A 21,842-nucleotide genomic window follows, 5' to 3' on the forward strand; every position below is an offset into this window, starting at 1 on the left:
TGGGGTCAGTGCCGTGCTGCCTTCGTCTGCCTCGCCGCGCGGGGAGGGAGGAAAGGGGGCGTTCGTCCACCCCCACAGCCCCTTCCAGGGCCGTCTGACTTCCGTGCTCGGCTCCTGGAATAAAAGATTTGGGCTGGGTTTGGGGGAAGGAACCCGGCTGCTTACCAAACTGCGTTTTGTGCGCAGCCCCAACCTGCAGCTCATCGAGGGGGACGCCCAGCAGCTGGCGGGGATGATCGCCTTCACCTGCAGCCTGGCCGAGAACGTCAGCAGCAAGGTCCGGCAGCTCGACCTGGCCAAGGTAGCTGCACGGGGGGGTCTGGGGCTTGTCGTCCTCAGGCTGCGTGCTCACAGCGTGCCTGGAAAATACACAGAGAAATGTGGGTGCTGGGAGCGGCCTCGGTGCTGCTGGGTGGTGGCTTCTTGCTGGGCTCCTGGGTGTCGGAGGGTACGAGAGTAAATAACTTGTAGGATTGTCCACGTGGCAGCTGGTTATCCAGCCTGTTCTTGTGGTTTCTGCCAAGTAAGCTGAGGTTGGTCTGTGTCAGCCCTCTGTTAGCGGTTGCCTTGCTGAGGATGGTCGTTGTCCCTCGACACTGGGCAGGAAGCCGGGCTGTCCTGTTCTTTGCACGAGGATGGGCTGAGAGCTGCTCAAATCAAAACATATCAAGGGTGGCTGCCTCTGGTCTCTGCCATTTAGGCTGGAGCACAGTCTGTGAGTTCAGTCTGAGTGCTGATGGACACGTGCTGCTTTTTCGGATTCATTGGACTTACACCTTTCATTTTTTACAACTTTAAACTTCATTTACTTTGGGGATTCTGCTTAGTTAGTTGTTTATTGTGCAGAGAAGCATCGCTTCGATCTGTTTCTTCCATCTTTTTCCCCTCGTGCTGCCCTCTCCGTCCTTTCTTCCCACTTCTGCTTCCCTGCTCAGCCTGCACTGGTTTTCCCTTCCTTGCAGAACCGCCTCTACCAGGCCATCCAGAGAGCTGACGACATCCTGGACCTGAAGTTCTGCATGGACGGCGTGCAGACAGCCCTGCGGGGCGAAGATTACGAGCAAGCAGCGGCTCACATCCATCGCTACCTGTCCCTGGACAAATCCGTCATCGAGCTCAGTCGTCAGGGCAAGGAAGGTGAGGGCTGCTGGCGGGGAGGAGCCGACACTCACCGCTCCGGTTGGGTCTCTGGAGGCTGTGGGGTGCTCGGTGGTGGGTGCCTCAGCTCAGCAGGCAAAGCAGAACATCCAGAGGTCACAGACATAGAGGTGAAAGTGAAATTAGGCTTGAATTAATTGATTAATTGAAGGAGAATCCCTAGCACAAGGTTTCAGTAGCGTTTCTGATGCCAGCTGGGTGAAAAAGAACGTACAGGACAAAAGAAGAGAGGGGGAAGGCCTTGTCAGGGAGGAACGTTGCAGCGCTGCGGCGTGATACCAGGCAAAACAGCTGGGCACGAAGGGAACAGGCTGGGCGATCCCTGCAGAACTGTCCCGGTTGGTTTGGTCACGTCCTCCGCCTGAGACCAACGTGCTGTTACCTCTGCCCTTCTTCGACCAGGGGGCATAATCGATGCCAACCTGAAGCTCCTGCAGGAGTCGGAGCAGCGCCTGAAGGCGATTGTCACAGAGAAGTTTGACACGGCTATGAAGCAGGGAGACCTGCCCCAGGTGGAACGCTTCTTCAAGATCTTTCCCCTGCTGGGCTTACACGAGGAGGGGCTGAGCAAGTTCTCCGAGTACCTCTGCAAGCAGGTAAGGGGTTCTGGGGCCGCGAAACACGCAGAGACCTGACCGTCTCCTGGAGAAAGCAAAATCCAGTCTGCTGGGTCTTGGCTGTGGCTTGTTCATCTTTGAAGCCAGCACTGGCCTTCAGCTCAGCTCTCCGACTGTCCCTGCTGTCACACAGGTGGCCAAGAAAGCGGAGGAGAACCTGCAGCTGGTGATGGGGACAGACATGAGCGACCGTCGAGCTGCTGTCATCTTTGCAGACACCCTGACGCTCCTCTTTGAAGGTAATCTTCTCCCTCTTTGGGGGTGGATTGGAAGTAGTCCGTGATGGGATCCGTCAATTTAAACGCTTTGAATTGTAGTTCCAGGGGAGCACAAAACGCCCTCTGAGCCATGGGAGGGTCCTGCTGGAGGGATGGGGACGCAGACAGATGTTTTCCCAGCCAGAAGAGGGCATTAAAATAAGCAATCTGTCCTACCCACAGCGTGTGTAGGCACAAAGTGGATTTGCAAAGGATTTTTTTGGCTTCCTCCAGGAATCACTCTTCTTGTTCTCTGCATCCTCAAGACACGTGGGTATTCCCTGCAGGGTTTTCAGGCGTGCAGCTCTCCAGACAAACAAATCAGACCCCTAAAAGTTGAACAGCTGTTGATGGCCCCAGGCCTGGCTCTTCGAGGAGGACCACGGCAGCTTGGAAGCGGGGAGGGAAGGGAGAAGGGGGAATATGAATGCTCTGAGGGAGTGTCGCCAACGACAGTAATTGAGATCCCGTGGTGATTAATCCTCCTCTTCTGTTGTGCCCGCTGCAGTTCCAGGCTGTGGCACTGCCAAGTCGCTGCCAGCCTGGCACCGTGCTGCTGTTGGAGGCCCTCAAAGCCAACGGGGCTTTCTTGGCAGAAGTGCCAGAAGAGGGGGAGGGAGGGTCGTGAACTCTTGAGGCAGAGAGTTTGTGAGGAGAAAGCAGTCTTGGAGAGGGGCTTCCTTGGAGACGAGCTTTTTCTCCGAGGAGGTCCTGCCCTCACTGGTGCGTGACAGAGAGGAGCAGAGCTTTCCCCAGGCTGATCTTCCTAACGCTGCTGTTGTGTGACTTGGTCGGTGCTGAAAGCTGGGACTGGATGCGGATGGCAGTTGTGTGCCCTGCCAGGTTTATCCTGGGCAGCACCCTGCTGTGAAAGCTTTGTTCCTTCACGCCTTGCGTCTTGCTGGGTGGGAGGGCAGCTGCCTACATCCCATGGCAGGAGCTCTTCAGAGGTGGCTTGCACCCCAGGAGATGTGCACCACAGCCTTGCAGTAAGCAGGAGAGAAGCCAGAAGGCATGGTATGCAGAAGGAAGGTGCCGTGGAAGAAGGGGTGGTGATGACAGGCTGCCAGTAAGCCTCTGGAGAGTGGCTGGACAGTGTGACCTGTTTATCCAGGCCCTGTCTGAGGACCTGCACAGCTCTGCTCTGGGTCCAGCCTGAACGAGAACTCCTGCCCGAGGCTGCCTCTCGCTCCTGAGAGAGCAGAGTCCACCTGGTCGTTTTCTCTCCGCCTGCAGGGATCGCTCGCGTCGTGGAGACCCACCAGCCCATCGTGGAGACCTACTACGGGCCAGGAAGGCTGTACACCCTCATCAAGCACCTGCAAGGAGAGTGTGACCAGCAGGTGGAGAAGGTGGTGGAGAAGTTCGTCAAGGAGAGGGACTACCACAGGCAGGTAAGAGGGGGCGATCCTGCCCCACGCAGCCAGCTGAGCCCCTCTGCAGGGCCCTGACTGCCCTAGAGGCGAAGTTTGACCTCGTGTTTGGGGAGAAACGTTGCCTTACTCCATCCTTGCACTGATGGTTGAAGTGCTCCAGCCTGTAGCTGTCCTCTCTGTTGCAGAGGAGGATTCAGTGTGAGCGTGATAAGCAGACCCAGGGCATGGAGTTATGCCCGTGCAGGTCTGTAGGGTGCTCTCAGCGTGCCCTCCCTGCTGCCTTGCTCCCGCTCCTGCTCGAGGCAGGACTGCTGTAACATCTCACGATCACGTCCCTCGGAGCCTCCATTGGCATTCCCATCTCACAGCCCTCCCTGGCAGGCTGAGCTCTGTCCCGGAGGAAGAGGTGCACCGACGCAGTGTCGTCCTCCGTGGGCCACCGCATGAGAAGGGGCTGTTAACTTCAGGTCACCAGCAAAAACTGTGGTGACTTCTGTTTTGCAATTGCAGTTCCAGCAAGTTCAGAACAGCATGATGAGAAGCTCTGCAGAGAAGATTGAACCAAGGTAAAACAAAACCTCTTTTTGCTCTCTGGTTTTCACTCTCATTTAGAGAACTCTTCCCATCTTCCAGAGGCTTTGTGGCTACTAAAGCTTAGCGTCTGTGTTAGGCACCCTTCACTGCCCTTTTATAAAGACAGCTTCCATGGTGCTGCTTTATTTTGCTGACTCATTATTTGAGGTCTTGGCCTTGAACGTTGCTGGAGGGCTGAGAATATCACTGCACACAAAGCACCGAGGCTTTATTTGGCTTTTCCGCCACTTGTTGATGGGCAGAGTGCAGTCCTTGGAGCCCGTGAACTGGAGCAGCTCTCTGGGCAGATAATTCCTGGCATAATTAGGAAAAAATCTTTGGGTCCTTTCAGTCTGTGCTGCTGCAGTGATGCTGTAACGCTAGCGTCTTGGTAATGAACTCGAGTACCCTCAGTCTCCCTTCTTGTCTTTTTGTCTTGAGTGTTTGTATAACCCTTAAGTAAAGCCATCTGAAAGCGCCCTCAGCCCATCTGGCGTTGCGTGACTTCTAAACACGCCTTGAAAGGCAACTTGTGTTCCTCAAACAAGATGTCTGTGGACCTACACGACCAGTTAGTCACTGGTAACAGGGTGAGCCACGTACTCGTGGCTCTGAGTAAATGCGGACACGTCCCAGGCTTTCTGAGCTTTTGCTTTTTCATCCAGAGAACAAAGGTAACGGCTCCTCGTCCCGCTTGTTTATTGGGAGGCTGCAAGCAGTGCATGCAAAGTGCTTTGTGCTCGCTGATGAAAAAGCTGATCTGACAATTTTCCTTTCGTAGCCCCCTCTGATCTGAGCGCTGTGTTCTGTGTTGTCACGTGCTTCCTTGGCTCCACAGCTCCCGGGCTGCTGAGCTTAAACTGATCCTGCATCATTTCCAGAAAAAAACACACAGATCTGGGCCCAGGAGCACACGCATGGAGGTGGCAGGGACCGGGCGTTTCTAGCACTGGCCACGCAGGTGCCACAGACTCAGAGCAAAACCAAGGCAGGGAGGAGGCTGCTGAAAGTCTCTGGTCCGACCCACGCAGGGCTGATTTTGAAGTTCAGTCAGATTGCTCAGATTCTTGTAGTCCTTACTACGGTGACTTTAATGTGGCTGCTCTCGCATCCACGAGGGAAACGAAGAAGCTTCTCTAACGATTTTCTCAGGATGCTTTGATTGTCACATACTTCAGATGTATTTGTGATGTTTAGCACAGATGGTTAAGTCCCTGAGATGGCAAATCCCTTGGATGGCAGCTGTCCTGTTGGTCATGAAAATAAAATGGGGAAATAATCCCCAGGTGGGCTGGCATCTCTTACTCAGGAAGATCTCCCTGGAATATGTTTGTGGGAGTTTTTTTGTGGCTTCTCCCACGTCCGAGCTCCGAGCTGTGCTCCATGCTGGCAGAGTGCGGTCTGCCTTAAAGCAGTCGGCAGATGCGAGTCTCGTGGCTGGGCACAGAGCAGGGAATTGCTGCTGCTGCTCCAGGAACCTGCTATAAACCAGCTGCTGCTGGCCCAGTTTGCCACCGGGTGCCTGACAGATGAGCTGCTGAGCCAATCCATCCTGGCGGCGCTCGGCTGCTTCCCAGCACAACTCGTCCCCGTTTAATTCAGCGTACGGCGGCGAGCTGTCAAGGCTAGAAGCAACTCTCCATGTAAACGAGCTCCCCAAATATCCTTCAAAGCAGGACTGGCATTACCTGCACGTAGCAGTTACTCTGCTGAGCTTTGCAACCTGACAGCACAGATGGAAACGGGTGGTAGTGATCTCGGAGTAAAACAGAGAACGCTACTTCACGGGGTAAATGGGCATCCCAGCTCTCGGTGTCTTGCCGCCTTGACTCTCACTGTGTCCCCTTGCAGGGAACTCGACCCGATTTTGACAGAGGTCACCCTGATGAACGCCCGCAGCGAGCTCTACTTGAGGTTCATCAAGAGACGAATAACGGCGGACTTCGAGGTGGGGGACTCCATGGCCCCCGAGGAGGTGAAGCAAGGTAACGCCTGCAGCACCGACGCCCGGGGGCTCTGCTCCTCGCGGAGCTGTACCGGGCTGGGGTCAGGGCAGCGTGGCACAGCTGCAGGGGCACCCAGGGAGCGCTCCGTGGAAGAGGACTGCCTAGCCTGGCCTCCCCAAATCTGTTTTCAGCGGTGAGCTTCCTGACAAAGCTCTACCGTAACAGTCCTCTGCACGGGGGCTTTTCAAACTCCGGTACGTCTTAGTGAGGGAAGTTGTTTAAGTCACACAGGTCGCTACAGCTCTGCCAGGAAAAAAAAAAACATCTGTGGCTGCTGCATCAGGTGGCAGCACCAGGCACTGTATGACCACCGAGGAGGGCAAATTGAAGGGGAACTCTCTGAGAAGATCGTGACCAGCAGTTGGTATCACCGGGGCAGGAAGCGTTCCCTGGTCGATGTTCTAGTCCAACACCAGCGAGCGGTTCCCTCTAACGGGGAACCAGCCTTAGGAATGACTGCAGAGCATAATAAACAAGGCGCCCAAAGAAACGGAGGGCCCTTTGGTCACCGTAGGCACAAATCCTAAAGGCAGAGGCCGCAGGGAAAACAGGCTCAGGGTTTTGGTACTCCGTGGAGCTCTGAAGTCAGGTGCATCACCTGCAAAAGTCAGCTCAGCTCTTTCAGCTCCACGCTTGAGGCCTGTGGTTTATTCCAGCTTGAGCTTTGCAGGCGCGTGTCCATCAGGTGGCCCTCGGACAGGCAGCAAGGGATTAGGTGGAGCTTCTTTCTGGCCCTTGGTCCAGCTGATGGCTCTCCTCGGTGTTCTGCAGAGCATCAGAAGCAGCTGGACAAGCTGCTCAACAACTGCCTGCTGAGCTGCACCATGCAGGAGCTCATCGGCTACTACATCACCATGGAGCAGTACTTCATGAGGGAGACCGTCAACAAGGTAGGGCTCAGAGGGCGTTTGCAGTAGCCTGTGCTCCGTGCCGGCAGCCCACACCTCCAGGGGAGTCCCCAGGGAGGGCGATGGACGCACAGCAGAGCTGCAGTTGTTGTTGGGAAGGTCTGTCAGGGCCCCTGGCCTTGGAAAGCAAGCAGCCTGTCCTGAGATTTGACTCCAGACATACCTCTGAGTATGGCAAGCTGTGTGCTGGGGCAGGGCTGGCAGCCAGACCCACCTGGTGCTCTCTCCTTGCCCAAATGTAGCTGCTGGCTCTGGTCGTACCCCTCCATTGGCTTCACACTGCTCTCCTTGCTCCCTCTGCTTGCACTGCTGCCGGAGCTCAGAGCCCGAGTGGTATCGGGAGGGTGTGAGGCACCTGCTCCAAACACAGCTTGTTTGGATCAATGATCACAGACGTTCTGGAGATCAGATCTTCCAGCTCTGGGGGCTGCTGAGCAGCAGGATGAGCAATAGCAGGTGGCACTCCACAGCTTGGTCTCGCAGCGCTGCTCCGAGAGGGCTCCTCTCTTCCCTCGCTGAGCTCAGGGCACTGAGGCTGCTTTGTTTGCAGGCTGTGGCCATGGACAGCTACGAGAAGGGCCAGCTCACCTCCAGCATGGTGGACGACGTGTTTTACATAGTGAAGAAATGCATCGGGAGGGCTCTGTCCAGCTCCAGCATAGACTGCCTCTGTGCCATGATCAACCACTCCACCACCGAGCTAGAGTCCGACTTCAGGTAAGGAAAAGACACCAGGTTTGTCATAACCTCCCTTCTCCTCGTGTTCTGCAAACTGCTGTCGGATGGTGTTCCCTGTGCTCTCTGCCTTTGGACCTCTGCTTTGTCATCTCTGTGGTAGATGGTGGTAGGAAGCAGTGCGTGCTTTTCTCCCAGCAGCAGTGCCCACCTGTAGGACAGAGCCACAGAAGAGAAAAAGAACCACAATGGCACCACGGTCACTCCCCGTCGTTCTCTGGGTTGCCCGTGGGCCTGCTCGGTAGCCACTTGAACGTTTGCCTTTGGGGTGAGCCTGCAGAAACTGGCCTGCTGCTGTTTCTCATGCCAGTGTGGGAGCAGAGAACTAACCGAAGACAACAGACAGCTGCTGGCAGGATTTTGAGGGAATATTTTTTTTTTATTTTTTGACTTCAGCCTTGTGTCTTTCAGATGATGATGGCAGGAGATACCTGCCATCCTTTGTCCCTCTGCAATTCCCCTTCCCTTTTCCAGGCCACAGCTCAGCCCAGCACAGCTCTGTTGCTTCTTGCAGTGCTTGCTCTAAGCCCCGTGTGTTCTGCTTGCCCCGCAGGGAGGTTCTGTACAACAAGCTGAAGCAGGGCTTTCCGGCCACGACCTTCCAGGACTTCCAGAGAGGGGTGACCAGCGCCGTGAACATCATGCACAGCAGCCTGCAGCAGGGCAAGTTCGATACCAAAGGCATCGAGAGCACCGACGAGGCCAAGCAGTCCTTTCTGGTGGGTTTGGAAGCTCTCCTGGTAGAAGATGAGTTGGGATAAGGGGAAGGGCGATGGGAAAACTCATGGGAATGGGATTCTCTGTCACAGTCAGAGAACCTGAAAACCTGTTTCAGGCATGATGGGTGGCCCGACTTTAGGTGTCCAGTAGATGCTTCTGCCTCATTGCATGTCTGTGGGGCTTTCACGCGAGGCTTGCCCTGCTGCAGTGACGTCCCCCTCCAGGCTGGGGAGGTGTCTGGGCTCGAGGTGGCCCCTTGAGGTAGCCATCAGCCCTCTTCTTCGCAGGCTCTGCACAGAGGTGGTGGGAGAGGCTCCCACCTGCACCTTCCCCTGGATGAGAGAGGTTCCTGGCCCACGCTCAGCGCTCCTTCATCCTCGCTTATCATAGAGTCATAGAATGGCCTGTGTTGAAAAGGAGCTTAAAGATCATCTAGTTTCAACCCCCCTGCTCTGGGCGGGGTTGCCAGCCACTGGAGCAGGCTGCCCAGAGACAGGAGAGTTTCCATTAGAGCAGGGCTGTCTGCTCCCCTTGGCACGCAGGATCCTCCTCTTGCCTTCTCCTAACACCAGCACCACAACTCTGTGCGCTCGAGCTGGCCAGAGCACGGCAGCGAGCGTTACAGACCCCAGGAGAGCACTTGGAGGGCTGCTGCTCCTGTGCTGTGCAGCACAGCGTGGCCTCGCCTCTGGTGGGAGCTGCACAGGCCTTGCACTGGGGAAAAGACCTCACTGGGAGGGCATCTCCGCCTGGGTTTGCTCCCTGCTTTCAGGCAGCCCTGGGGGCGGAGACCCTGGGAGCGCTGGAGAGGAGCTGGCTCAGACATAAGCTGCTGTGAGCACGCTGTACAGGTTCCCTGGGACTCCGACTGTACGAGGAGAGAAGTGAGCAGGAGGGACTGCTTTCGTTTCATTAAACTCGGTTACAGGTTTCTTGATGCAAAGCACTTAAAAGTGTCAGTTCTCCCTCTGGAATTCCTCCTTCACCTGTCAGCTCGCCTCGTTCCCCCGTCTGCACAAACCCCAGCGTTATTCTGACAGTCAGTTCGGCTCCAGCAGGTAGAGAACAGTCTGTTCAGGGAAGAGCAGATATTCATCTGGCAGGAGAGGTGCTGATTCCTCCTGCCTACACACAAATGCCTTCCCTGCTTCTCTGGATGTGCTGCGTCTCGACCATCACCTCCAGCTGCTCCTGGACTGTTGTTCTTCGTGACGCTGTCACAGAAAGGAGCAGAGATGTTGGGGGTACACCCCCTCTTCCACCAGCTGGGGCTTTGCTGCAGCATCGTGGACAGATTGATGATGAGGAAGAGCAGAGGACTGAACCACCTCAGCCTGTACCAGCTGCAGGCTCAGCACAGGGGCTCAGCGTGGTTCAGCTTCATGCAGCGATCTGATCACGCCGTAGCACCTCTGCCCCCTCAAATGTTTCCATTTCAGTCTGGAGTGTGAGCAGGACATGGAGCAAGTGATGGAAAATTCCAGTGATTTTTACTTGCCTTTTTGTTTTCCTCCCCTCCCCAGGTGACCCTAAACAACGTGGAGGTCTGCAGCGAAAACATCATGACCCTGAAGAAAACGTTGGAGGTGCGGTCTCGATTGTTTGCTGTTTTTTCTCTAATCAAACTCATATTATCCTCCCGCGGGGTGGGGTAAAATAAGCTTTCTGGACTTTGCTTTGCTCAAACTCCTGATATCTTCGCCCTCCAGCCGTAGGAAAGCAATTCTGAGCTGGCAGAGCAATCTCCGGCTGACACCTCAGTGGTGTAGCTCAGCCTGGCTGGAAATACCAGTTCCTCCGTGTGAACTAAGCCGGGAATCGGTGCAATAAAACCATGTCATTGTGGTTCTCTGGTGCTGCCTGGGGCTTCCTTTCTTGCTGCTCCATCCCCAGCAGCTCCTGCCTTTGTGTGGGCTTGGTGGCTGTCCTCACCTGCAAGCCTGCTGCCAGGGCTGGGCGGCGCGGAGGGGAAGAGGCAGCCCAGGGAATTAGTTAGCAACGTGCTCGGGGGTCTCTTCCCACAGAGCGACTGCGCCAAGCTGCTCAGCCAAGGCTTCGGGGGCGAACAGGCGCAGGCCAAGATTGAGAGCTGCCTCTCCGACATGGCTGCCGTCTCCCACAAGTTCCGGGACCTGCTGCAGGTGAGTGCAGGGCGCTCCTGCCGGCCTCTTCGGGGAGAGGGGAGGCAGCCCACGCCTGGTGGCCCGTGTCACGGCCACGTCTGGCTCCTGGAGTGCTGGCTGAGGGGTGCAGGTGGAACCAAGCAATCGATTTTGAGGCACACAAACAGATGCAGCCCACGCGCACAGCTGCGCCAGCTGGCAGCCCCGTGAAAAATGCTGGGAGCAGCTGCAGAGGCAGAAGGAATGTCGTTCCCTTTGTCTTCGCTCAGCACAGAGCAGTGGTTGGTTGGTTCAGCGTGTTCAGGAGGAGCAATACTGGGGGCTCCTCCATTCTCCCTTGTAGCCCAGCATGTTGTCAGCCTGTCCCGAGCCCCACGGGGCAGCGGGGAAGAAGGGCTGTTGGTAGAGAAGATCACAAGACTACAAGTGAACACTCATGAGGCCTGTGGTCAGTACTGGAATCAGACAGCTCACAGATAAGGAGTAAAACTCTCCAGTCTGGTGTCAGTGCAGTATTAAAAGCGGCTGCAAAGCACTCAGGAGGCTGCGCAGCAAGCTGCTGCGCTGCCTGAGTCACGCGCACATGAAATTTGCCTTGGAAAAGGGCAATTGCCAGCAGGGCCTGCTCAGAAATGCCAATTTGAGTTAAAAACTTTCATCAAATGCCAGGCAGTGTCGGTACCTGAATAGCTTCGTGCTGGGTGAGCTTTCTTGACATCTTGCTGAGCTAAATGGGGTGGTTGGCAGGAGAGGGCTTTCAGAGAGCTCTCGAGTACTGGAGCAGAGTGAACAGCCTTCGCTGACAGCCTGCTGCTCGGGGGAGAGGGCGCGTGCTGGGGCTGCGATTAATTCAGAGCACTGACTCTGCTCGCAGCTTTTATCCTCCTTTTAGCTTCTCCCACTGCGCTGGGGGCGGGAGGCAGCAGCTGAGGCCGACCGCGGCATCCTCCTAGGCTGGGTGGGAGGCTGGTGTCTGCGCCCTCCCTGCCCTGCTGCAGCTCAGCCCTGTGCAGCCTGGGGGCCGATGTCCTTCCTCTTCTTGTCACCGTGGTGTCCTCAGAGCCACGCGGTGCTGGAAGAGCGTGGGATCTGGCTCCGGCTCCAGGACTTTGGGTTCATTTTCCTGTGGAAGGCTGTGGGTTGATTTCCCCAGCTCGTGATAAGGATGGGGGGGCAGCAGAGGCAGCCTGGCTGCAGGGATTGGGTGTTGTTGGACATTGCCCGTGCTCAGTTCTCTCCTGGCCTCTTCTCATCCCCCTCAGGAAGGAGTCAGTGACCTGAACAACACGGCCATCAAGCCCCAGGTGAAGCCCTGGATCAACCTCTTCCTCTCCATCTCCCACAGCATCGAGGAGGTAAGGCTCAGCCCCTCCGCTTCCAGCTCCCTTCTGCGCTCTCCATCCTCCGCACGGCAGCGCAGAGCGACTGCTGACTCATCCCCTCAGCCCTCTGCCGTTCCTCAGCACGGAGAAACGGTGAAATACCCGGAACGTGCTCAGCATCCCAGCCTGGAAAAGGGCAGCTGGCTTGACAGGAGCTCAAGAAAAAGTCCTCCGTTCACAGCAGGTCACGTAAACAGCCCTTCTTGTATCTCACTCTCAGGAGGAGTTCAGCGAGTATGAAGCTAATGACCCCTGGGTCCAGCAGTTCATCGTCCACCTGGAGCAGCAGATGACAGAGTTTAAGGTGCGAGAAAGGGAGGGGATGCAGCAGCCTGCCAGGCTTCCACGAGGCGTCTTCCAGCTCTTCCCCTGCTCAGGGCGGGTGGGCTGCACTTTCCTGCAGGGTTCCTGAGCCCCCATCTCCTGCAGTGTTGTTCAACCCACCCCCTTGTACCTGGATTGCTTTTGCCAGTGCTGTCCGCTTGCTGAGTGTGGAAACGATGGTCTTGATGTGAAAGCTCTCCTAGAACTGGTTTATTTTGGGGCCTGAAAAAGTGACACGGCTTTCTGTTTCTAGGCTGGACTGTCCCCCGTGATTTACGATAACCTTACCGGCCTCATGACCAGCCTCATAGCCACGGAGCTGGAGAAAGTGCTCCTCAAATCCAGCTTCAACAGGGTAAGCAAAACGCTGCCCTCTGCCCTGTAACGGGGGCACGGCTCCACCCCCCAACCCCTGCTACCCCCAAGGGATGAGGCGAGGGCAGAGACAAAGGGGACCCTGGAGGAAGCTCTGCCACCGCGGGTGGCCAGCTCAGGGAGACCACAAAGGAAGAAAGTGCATTTCGTGATGGGGCCGGGAGGAGCTTGCAGCACTTGGAAGTGCTCTAGGAGGAACCCTCCAGCTCGGAGACCTCCCCCTGGGGAACGTCTCTTGACTCTCGGAGCTGGGCTAACAGCTGCTCCTCTCCCCGCAGCTGGGCGGCCTGCAGTTTGACAAGGAGCTGCGGTCTCTCATAGCCTATCTCACCACCGTCACCACCTGGACCATCCGCGACAAGTTCGCCCGGCTCTCCCAGATAGCCACCATCCTCAACCTGGAACGGGTGAGCTGCACTCTGCCTGCTTTTTGGGGGGGGGGGGGTTGCTGGACTCGGTGGGGTGCCCTGGGCTCAGCCGGGTGTTGTCACACGTGTGGGGAGGAGAGGAACTGGGAAATTCGCCCTGTGATCGATGGGTGTTTGCCTGCGGGAGGTAAAGCAGGAAACCCTGCCCCTCCCAGTACGGCCTCAGCTGGAGTTTGAACTGGGCTGGTGCTGGGCCGCTTCCTGCAGCTCTCTCCCCGCTCTTTCCCCACAGGTGACGGAGATCCTGGATTACTGGGGCCCCAACTCGGGCCCGCTCACCTGGCGCCTGACCCCTGCGGAGGTGCGGCGGGTGCTGGGGCTCCGGAAGGACTTCCGTGACGAGGACATCAAGCGCCTGCGCCTGTAGCTCCGCGCGGCCTCAGCGCCGCAGCCGTGGAGCCAGCCCACGTCCTCCCCCGTTGCGTGGTTTTGGGCTGATGGCTGCTCTTCCGCTCACCTGCCTCCGAGCAGGAGGCTCTTCAGGGCATGGGACGAAGAGCCCCTGTCCTTTTGCAGGGCCAGAAATAGGGCAGCAGAGGAATCTCTCATGTTGAGAGCACGTAACACTAAATGTGCAAGTTTTAAGGGACAGGCTGGTGCTGGCACACGGCTCTTCGTTCCCGGGGGGGAGGCCATGGAAGGCTCAAGAAACCTGGGGGCTGCCAGAGCACCTTTGAGCTGCGCCCCTGCCTCTCGTGTTGTCCTGCTCCCCGCAGCGCGGTCCTTGGGTTGCGGGTCCGCTCTCCCTGGGGCAGAGGCAGCCTGCTGGGGGAAAGGCAGCGTTCCTGGGGGGAGGGCACTTGGAAAGCCACGAGCAAGCCGCTGTAGGAAGCGGGGCTGTGTAAATAAACTGCGCCTGGCTGAGCAGCGACCTTGGGCTGTGCGCGTATGTGTGCGCCTGGAGGGGGCCGGAGCCCTGAGCTGAGCCGGGCGCCCTTCCATCGCCCCTGCCCTGGGTCTTTGCTAGCTCAGGGAGGCTGGGGAGGGACCGAGGCGAGTGAGCACAGGCTAGGAACAAGGTTTTGTTTGTTTTTTTTTTTTATTCAAAGAGACCACATGGATCAGTAACTGCAGAAATAACCTCAGCAGGGGAGGGGGATGTGATTCCACACCCAGGGCTGGGGGGGGGGGGGGGGGGCACTGCTGCTGGGGGAGCAGCGCAGGACCGCTCACCTTCCTCCTGCTGGAGGCAGCATCACCAACACTCAGGTCCCTTCAGAGACTGCTAAAACTCCAACCCACAGATGGGGCTGGGTGCCAGCTGTGCCCCCAGCAGCCTGTCCTTCCAGCAGGGCCTTCTGCCTGCCCAGCTCAGCGCAGCCCCGGGGCCCTTTGGGCTCTGTCAGCCCCGTCAGGGAGCGGGCAGCCCTGAGGGGAACGTTCCTGCTGCGTATGGCCGCTGGCTCCTCAGCCCCGCGTGTCGGCGATGAGCAGGGCAGAGCTGAGGCCCTCACACAGCCGCGTCCTCCCCCGGAGGAGCGCTGCCATCCAGCTCGCATCCCACAACCTCCACCGAGACACCCCCTGTGTCCACTTCGATGCTGTGGATGCTGAAGTTACCCAGCCCCTGGAAAACAAAAAAGAGCGAAGGGGGCAGGAGGAGAGCTAAGGTGAGGGGCTCACCCCCGTCAGCAACCCACCCCTGCTGCTGAGCTTCGGCAGCAACCCCCTCTCGCACCCGAGGGGCTGGGAGCGTTTCCTTACCTCAGTTTTGGCCAGAATTTGGTGCAAAGCCTCCTTCTGCCGCGGGGCTTTGGTGAGGACGTAGAGGAAGCCGCCGCCGCCAGCCCCGGCCAAGCACTGCCCGTGGACGTAGGGCTGGAGGGCGCCCATCATGCGCCCGACAGCCAGCGGCTCGCAGCCGGGGGCCATGCGCTTCTTCTGCTGCCAGTAGCGGTCCAGACACGTGCCGACGAGCGGCAGGTCACCTGCGGGAGGAAGGTCAAGAAAACATGGCAAAAAAAAACAACAAATTGCTCAGTTTTTGTCCTCCTGGGGGGCAGAAACCTGGCTGTGCCCCCAGTGAGCTGAGTTCTGCCGCCTCTCTGCCCCAGCCCTCTGCCTGCCGAGCAGGATGCCCCAGGACCGTCACTTCGCTGTTCATTTTTAACCCTCCCCAGGGGAGAATTTGCTTGTTTTAATGCTCCGGCCTCCCTTCCGCTGCAGCCCAGCAGCCCAACACCAACTGAATCCACTTCGAGGCCGGGCCTGCCCCCAGGCCCAGCAGATGACCCAGGAAAAGCAACCAGACCCTGCGTGCCCTGCGGGGACACTTCCAGCCCTGCTTCCTCCAGGTCTTAGCTTAAGTTTCAGGGCACTGCCTGTAGCAGGCGGGTGAGCCTGGGGGGAGGACGTGAAGTTGCTGCAGCTCCCCGAGCCTGCACCACCCTAGCGTGTGCCCCTGAATCCAGCACGGCCGCTCCTGGGGGCGTTTGTGCTGCTTCAGTCATTACAAGGGCCAGCCCGGCGCAGGGAAGGGGCTCCCACCTTGCCTCAAGGCCTGGGCACACTCCTCGGCGTTGCTCACCAGCGCGTGGGCGTTCTGCACGACGGAGGGCAGCCGGGCGTTCCAGTTCCTCACCACGTCCTGCGGGAGGCCAGGCTCAGGGGCGGTGCTGAAGGGGACAGGCTCGGACGGCCGAGGGGGAGCGGAGTTACCTGGAGCAAGTTGCGAGCCAGGCGAGTCTTCCCCGTGTACACCAGCAGCAAGTGATCGCTGAGGGTGCGGGCGAAGCCCTCGGGCACCGGGATCTCCTCCACCTCCACCCGGAGCGGCAGCTGCGCCTTCGACCGCCCGATCTTGATGCCGGGCACCAGCCCGCCCACCTGGTCCTGCCAACCTCCGCCTGCAGGGCAGGGGGGGCTCAGCCTCCGCCCGGCCCCCACCCCAAAGGCCGGGGGCTCCCCCCGGCCCCTACCTGTGGTCAGCCTCTGCTCCAGGTGCAGCACGGCATGGACGAGGGACTCGGTGCTCGCAGCCTTCCCGGCCGCCCGGTACAGCGAGGCCATCGCCGCTCCCGCCAGGATGCTGCTGGTGCCTGCGGGGAGCACGGGCAGGGTCAGGGCGGCGAGGGGGGGACACAGACGCCAGCCCCCTCCTCGCGGACTCACCGAGGCCGGAGCCGTGGGGCAGCTTGGACCAGGTGTGCACCTCAAAGCCGCCCCCGAAACTCCGCATCAGCTGGGCCCGCAGGGGTTCCTGCGAGGGGAACTGCACGATCTGGGTGCAGATGAAGGCAGCTTTGAGCAAGGCCCCTGGAAATAAAGGGAGATTAAAGCTGGCATCTGCTGCACCACCAGCTCCGACACCCACACCACCCCCGACAAGAGGAGGTGTAGGAGCAGAGCGGGTCACTCCCAGCAGCTCAGGGACACCAGGGGAGCTGGTGCCACCTCACCTGGGGCGTGCGGCTGGCAGTAATCCCTCAAGTCCTCCAGCTCCCGGCACACCAGCTCGGCCACTGCCTCGCCCCGCGGCGTGCCGCCGAGGCTGACGAGGCGCAGCTCCGGCTCGGGGATGCGCCGCACGCGGGCGCCGATGGGCCGGCACCCGTCCACCAGCACCGCCACGTCCACCACGGCCCCCCCCGTGCTCGTAGGTGACCGGGGGGGTGTCGCTCCAGCCCCCTGCCGAGGCACGCCGTCAGTCCCAGCTCCTTTTCCGTCCCCTCCGCCCCACCGGGCCCGCCCCGGGCTGGAAACACTCACCGGAGAGGTCGAGGCGGGCCGGACACACGGCCTGCACCCAGCACCCCACGGGCGGCAGCTCCGCCGGCCGCACAGTGACGAACCGGCAGGAGGACATCACCGCCTGCCGGACCAGGATCTGCTCGGCGCCCTCGTAGTGCCGGGCCGCTCTCACCAGCAGGTCCGGCCTGCGAAAAGAGCGGCCCTGAGCCCACCGCCGAGCCTGCCGACACCCGGGGTGGGACGGCAGCCACGCGCCAGCCCCTGCCTCACCCGCTCATCCACTTCTGCCGCTCGGCTGCCAGCTCCCGCACGCCGCCGGCGATGTCCCCGCTCTCCAGGCGCCTGAACGCCGAAGCCCACCGGCTGTTGGCCGCGGGGCCGCTGCGCAAGCCCCCCTCCCCGTGCGCCAGGCAGCCCAGCACGTCGGCGATGCAGGCGAGCGCCCGGGCTGCGACACCCGCGTCGTCGGCCGTGGAGGCAACTGGAATACAAAAGGAGGTCGTGTGTCACCCCGACCCAGCCCGCTTCTGCGACAAGCTGACCCCAGGGGAGAGGGATTTGCGTGGCGCGCACCCACCCTGCCTCACTGAACGCTCTTGGAGGCTCCTGCAGCGGGGCTGCCACGCACTTACCCTCATCCAGCGTGCCCAGCACGGCCTCGTGGTAGCCCTCGTGGACGGCGCTGCGGATGAGCGGCAGGAGGCTGCCGTCCTGGCGCCCCAGCAGCACCCCGCCGCACCTTGCGCTGGCCCTGCAGGAAGAAGAGGGCCCGGCGGGCGCCCAGCTCGGCCTCCTTGTCCAGGCAGGGCAGCAGCTCCTGCCAGGACATGCGCCAGGCCGCCCGCCAGCGCGCCAGCCGCCCGCCGGGCCCCGCCGCCGGGGCCAGCAGCCACAGCACGTCCTCCAGCCCCAGCGCCTCGGAGGCGTGCAGCACCGGGAAGAGCCGGGCGCTGAGCAGGCAGCGGCTGCTCCGCGGCGTCTCGGCGTCCCAAAGGTCCCCTTCCCTGGATGAGGGAGAGCCCATCAGCACCGCCCTGGGGCTCAAGGGCAGCTTTCAGGTGGGGAGGAGGGGGTGAGGTGGCTGCGATGCCTCCTGCTGCAGCCTTAGAGGCGTGGGGTGGCACCAGAACCCCAGGGCAGCCGCGTCCCCTGCCCTGAGCACGTGGCACCTACCGTACGCCCGTCCGACGGAAAAACTCGGCCCAGGGCACGTTGAGGTAGGTGGAACCTTCAGCGGGGCTCTGGGGGGGGACACGGGGGGGCCGGTTACACCCCAGCCCCACGGGGAGTCCCGCGCCACCTCACCGTCCCCGCACCTGCCAGTCGTCGAGGCGGCCGCTGAGCGTGAACACGCGGCAGGACAGGTCCCGCAGCCGGACGTGGTGGCCCTGGAGGACGACGTCGCGCAGGGGGCAGCCCTGCAGGGCCGGTGAGGAGCCCGCCGCGAGGCCCGAGAGGAGGCAGCCGGGGCCGATCTCCAGGGGACCCTGCGGAGGAAGCATCAGGACCATGAGCAGCCCCCCAGAGCAGCCCCCGACCTCGGAAGGGGACAGGCACCCCAGCAGACACGCTGTGGTCGGCAAAAGCCGGGCGCTGGGGTGGGACATCGTGCTCCGACAGGGCCGTGGGGACACAGACTGCAGAAATTCAGGCCGGGAGCCAGCCTCCAGGGTCCAAAAAGGCAGCCAGAATGGGCAGGGTGCCCCAAAACTGGCAGCGGTGGGTCCCCTCCGAGTCCCCCAGGGCCACGCACCTGGAGGTGACAGTGCTGGATGGCGCTGCCGGCCGCCAGCCGCACGGCTCCCTCCAGCAGGCTGTTGGTGACCGAGGAGCCGTCCTCCAGGAGCCAGGGCTGCTGCAGGGGGACACGGGGACACCAGGGTCCGGCCACGCAGCGGGGAGTAACACCCCCCAGAAAAACGTGCGTGAGAGCGAAACGGGGCTGGCGGGACCTACGTCGGCCTGGGAGTGGGCTGCCTTGCAGAAGCGGAGGTGGCTGGCGGAGCCGGGCAGGAGCGTCAGGCTGCGGATGTGGTCGCTGGCGGACGCGGTCAGGTAGTCGTAGGACGCGTCGGGGATGCAGGCTGCGGGGAGCCAGGAGAGCTGGCGGCAGGCTGAGCGCAAACACGGGGCCGGGAGGTGCTCCCGGCCTCCCCAGCAGCCCTCCCTGCTCCCCTCCTCCCCGGGGAAAGGGCTGGTGCCAGGCCCTGACCCCAAATCTCTCCCCAGTCAGGGGACCAGGTCACGTCGCACGTCCCCCCGCAGCGCCGCTCACCCATGCTGAGAGGGAAGGCGCGGAGAGACGCCCACAGCACGGAGCGGGCGCTCCTCGCGCTGGCGTCGCTGCCGCCCTTCACGAAGTCCTCCTCCGTCACCCCCCGCGCCATGCTCAGCACGATGTCGAAGAAGAGGGAGAGCTGGGGACAGAAGGGACGCCCCGCGTACAGCCCCGCTGCAAGCACGGGACCCACGGATGTCCCGTCACCCCCGAGGGGGTCACCTGGATGGGCGGTGCCCCCGAGTCCAGCCCCATGTAGGTGCAGGCGTCCAGGGGCGGGATGACGTGGGTGGCCAGGAGCTGCTCGGCGGCGTCCGAGGAGAAGAAAACCACGCCGCAGACCTGCGGGGACGCAGCGGGGCCGAGGCCGTGCCGGCCCTGTCCCTCGCCGAGGCGGGCAGGTGGCACGAGGGGAGGTGGCACGAGGGACGTACCAGCGGGACGGCGCCATCGGGCCCCGCACACTGCTGGATCTGGGCCTCCGTGCCTCTGTAGATGATGTCGTGCACCAGCCCCTGGGAGAAAGACAACCCCGATGAGCATTTTGCAGCACCCCGTGCCAAACAGATCCCACAGGGACAAGGGGACAGAGACCCCCCAGGGCAGGGGAAGGGAGCAGGAAGCCCCTGCCCCTCCGAGGGGGCTCCAGGGCGGTGATACCATGAGAACTGCCACCGACCTGCTCGTCAGCAAGGTACACCCCGTGGTTCCTGGCGTAGGCCTGGCTGCCGGGCACGGCGATCACTCGGACGCCCCGGAAGCCGTCCCAGTCGATGCCTGGGGACGGGGACGTGAACCAGTGCCCGCTGGTGGCGCCCGGCCCCACACAGCCACCCAAAAACCAGCAACCACGGCGGCAGCAGCGCCCGGCCTCAGCCACAACAGATGCTGCCGACCGCCCCCGAGCCCTTCTGAGTGCCACCCGTGGGTGCGCTCAGCCCTGGGCAGCCCGGGTGCGCTCTGAGCAGCGGGTGCCCGGGCACGGGTGCGCGGCAGAAGCCAAACCGGCCATGTTGCTGCCAGCTGAGCCCGTCCCGAGCCCAAGCGGGCGCTGGGGGCAGGGCTGGCGCCCACTCACCTGGTGCTGAGGGCACGGTGAGGAGCATGTCGGTGCTGCACACCCACACGCCGGGCGGGGAGCCCACGCAGAGCTGCCGAGAGAAGGGCCGTGCACCCAGGGGGGGCTCGGAAGGGGCTCAGCCCCCCTGGGGGGCACCCAGCACCCTTGTCACCCCGCTGGCGGCACCCAAAGGTGCCCCAGGCCCACGCTGGTGCCGGGGTGACCCCGTGCCGCACGCACCCGGTGCGTCAGGGTGTGCAGCAGGCTGTCCAGGTTGCACACCGGGGCCTCGGCCAGGGCGTCGGGGTCCTCCGCGGGCAGGCAGGTGAAGGCCCGGCCACAGTCGTCGAAGGAGAATTCACGGCCCTGGGGGGGGGGGGGGGGGGGGGGGGAGAGGAGGGAGAAAACAGGGGAGGGGGTGTGGGGGGGGCTACGTGTGTGGGGCAGCCCCGGCTCTCAGCCAGGGGGCGGAGGGTCCCCAAGATGGGTGGGGGGGCCCCATCTGCAACCCCCCCTCACCATGTGCAGCACGAGGATCCGGGCGTCCCTCAGGACGTCGGAGGTCACCACCTGGGGGGGGCAGAGCGGGGAGCAGTCGGCAGTGGGGACCCCCAGGACCCCCCCCCCTTAAGGTCTCCCCCAGTGCAGGAACCCCCTCCCCAATACCCACTCCTGGTACTCCCCCCTCAGGACCTCCCCCCCCTCAGACCTCACCCCCAAACCCCCACCCTCCAAGGACCACCCCCCCCCCCCCCAGAATTCCCCCCAGGACCCCTCCTCCCCCCCCCCCAAAAAACCCCTCACACCTCAGGACCAGCCTCCCCCTGGGACCCCACCTTCCCCAGTACTCCCCCCTTGGGACCTCCCCCTCCCTCCTGGACCTCTCCCGTGCCCCTCCCCACCTGGGACCTTCCCCCCCCCCCATTCCCTGGCACCCCCTCCCCATGCTCCTGTACCCCTCTCCCCCAGCCCCCCCCCCCCAGGCCGTCCCCCAGGACCCCCTCCCATGACCCTCCCCCCCAGACACCCCTCCCCAGGCCCCCCCTCTCCCCCTGCCCCTCCCCACATAAGACCCCCCCCTCCTCCAGGGCCACCCCCCACCCCTGTGCCCCTCTCCCCTCAGGGGAATCCCCCCCCCAGAACCTCCCCCTTTCCCCTGGGACCTCCCCCAGGCCCCCCCTCTCCCCCTGCCCCTCCCCACATGCCCCCCCCCCCCCACCCCCGTGCCCCTCTCCCCCCGGGGACCCCTCCCCCCTGCCCCTCCCCACCCGCCCCCCCTCACCGTGCCCCCCGCCCTGGCACTCAGCCTCTCGGCGGCCGCCAGCAGGGCGTTGAGGGTGGCCCCGCCGCTGCCCAGGCGGGCCCAGGGGTCCTCCAGCACCGCCACGAGGGGGGGCTCCGGGCCCAGCGCCCCCCGGCGCCGCCTCAGCTCCAGCTCTGCCGGGCGAGGGGAGGGGGGGGGGCGCTGAGGGCCGGCTCCCCGCGGCCCCCCGGCGGCGCGGCAGCCCCGGCCCCGCCGCTTGCCTCGCCGCAGGGCCGGCACGGAGCCGCCGCGCCGGCAGGTCAGCACCACCGCGGCCCAGCCGCCGCCCCCCGCCGCCATCGCGCCGCCGCCGCCGCCTCAGCCTCGCCTCGCCTCAGCCGCCCCCTCCTCAGGCGCCGCCGCCGCGGTGCCCGCTGGGAGCTGTAGTCCGGCGGCGCCCCGCCCACGCGCCGCGCAGCCCGGGGGCGAGGCCCGCGCCGGACTACAGCTCCCAGCGCGCACCGCGGGAGGGCTGCTTAAAGGCGCAGCGACCAAGTTTTGGGGGGGCGGGGGTCTGCTAGGGGTAAAA

The 21,842-nt window shown here is 62.0% G+C and overlaps 2 protein-coding genes across 4 annotated transcripts in view; one reads left to right on the forward strand and one right to left on the reverse strand.

Moving 5' to 3' along the window:
- COG4 (component of oligomeric golgi complex 4) overlaps positions 1-13,853 on the forward strand; it is a 14,277-nt gene extending 424 nt beyond the window's left edge. Inside the window, exons 2-18 of one of the 3 annotated variants that reach the window (XM_080553186.1) lie at positions 89-301; positions 963-1,137; positions 1,561-1,754; positions 1,909-2,014; positions 3,269-3,426; positions 3,919-3,974; positions 5,833-5,966; positions 6,759-6,877; positions 7,446-7,612; positions 8,184-8,349; positions 9,874-9,936; positions 10,375-10,491; positions 11,736-11,828; positions 12,076-12,159; positions 12,433-12,534; positions 12,833-12,961; positions 13,215-13,853. In XM_080553186.1, coding sequence (XP_080409312.1) covers positions 89-301; positions 963-1,137; positions 1,561-1,754; positions 1,909-2,014; positions 3,269-3,426; positions 3,919-3,974; positions 5,833-5,966; positions 6,759-6,877; positions 7,446-7,612; positions 8,184-8,349; positions 9,874-9,936; positions 10,375-10,491; positions 11,736-11,828; positions 12,076-12,159; positions 12,433-12,534; positions 12,833-12,961; positions 13,215-13,349 — 2,211 coding nt within the window. In that variant the 3' untranslated portion in view covers positions 13,350-13,853. The remainder of the gene's footprint in view (positions 1-88; positions 302-962; positions 1,138-1,560; positions 1,755-1,908; positions 2,015-3,268; positions 3,427-3,918; positions 3,975-5,832; positions 5,967-6,758; positions 6,878-7,445; positions 7,613-8,183; positions 8,350-9,873; positions 9,937-10,374; positions 10,492-11,735; positions 11,829-12,075; positions 12,160-12,432; positions 12,535-12,832; positions 12,962-13,214) is intronic. The other 2 variants (XM_080553188.1, XM_080553187.1) reach the window with 2 other exon arrangements.
- Positions 13,854-14,180: 327 nt separating this feature from the next.
- FCSK (fucose kinase) lies at positions 14,181-21,687 on the reverse strand. Its single transcript, XM_080553179.1, is given in 25 exon segments — positions 14,181-14,549; positions 14,687-14,910; positions 15,470-15,569; positions 15,641-15,828; positions 15,901-16,020; positions 16,094-16,237; positions 16,381-16,570; positions 16,572-16,609; positions 16,691-16,857; positions 16,943-17,153; positions 17,305-17,401; positions 17,403-17,676; positions 17,846-17,913; positions 17,989-18,159; positions 18,426-18,527; positions 18,629-18,756; positions 18,948-19,089; positions 19,173-19,292; positions 19,385-19,465; positions 19,630-19,727; positions 20,029-20,101; positions 20,251-20,376; positions 20,530-20,580; positions 21,293-21,447; positions 21,535-21,687. Coding segments are annotated over 25 exon segments (3,264 nt in total). The 5' UTR covers positions 21,614-21,687; the 3' UTR covers positions 14,181-14,432.
- Between the last annotated feature and the right edge of the window lie 155 nt (positions 21,688-21,842).

The sequence above is a fragment of the Anser brachyrhynchus genome (genome assembly GCF_964034855.1).
Source record: "Anser brachyrhynchus genome assembly, chromosome: 12".
NCBI classification, from domain to species: domain Eukaryota; kingdom Metazoa; phylum Chordata; class Aves; order Anseriformes; family Anatidae; genus Anser; species Anser brachyrhynchus.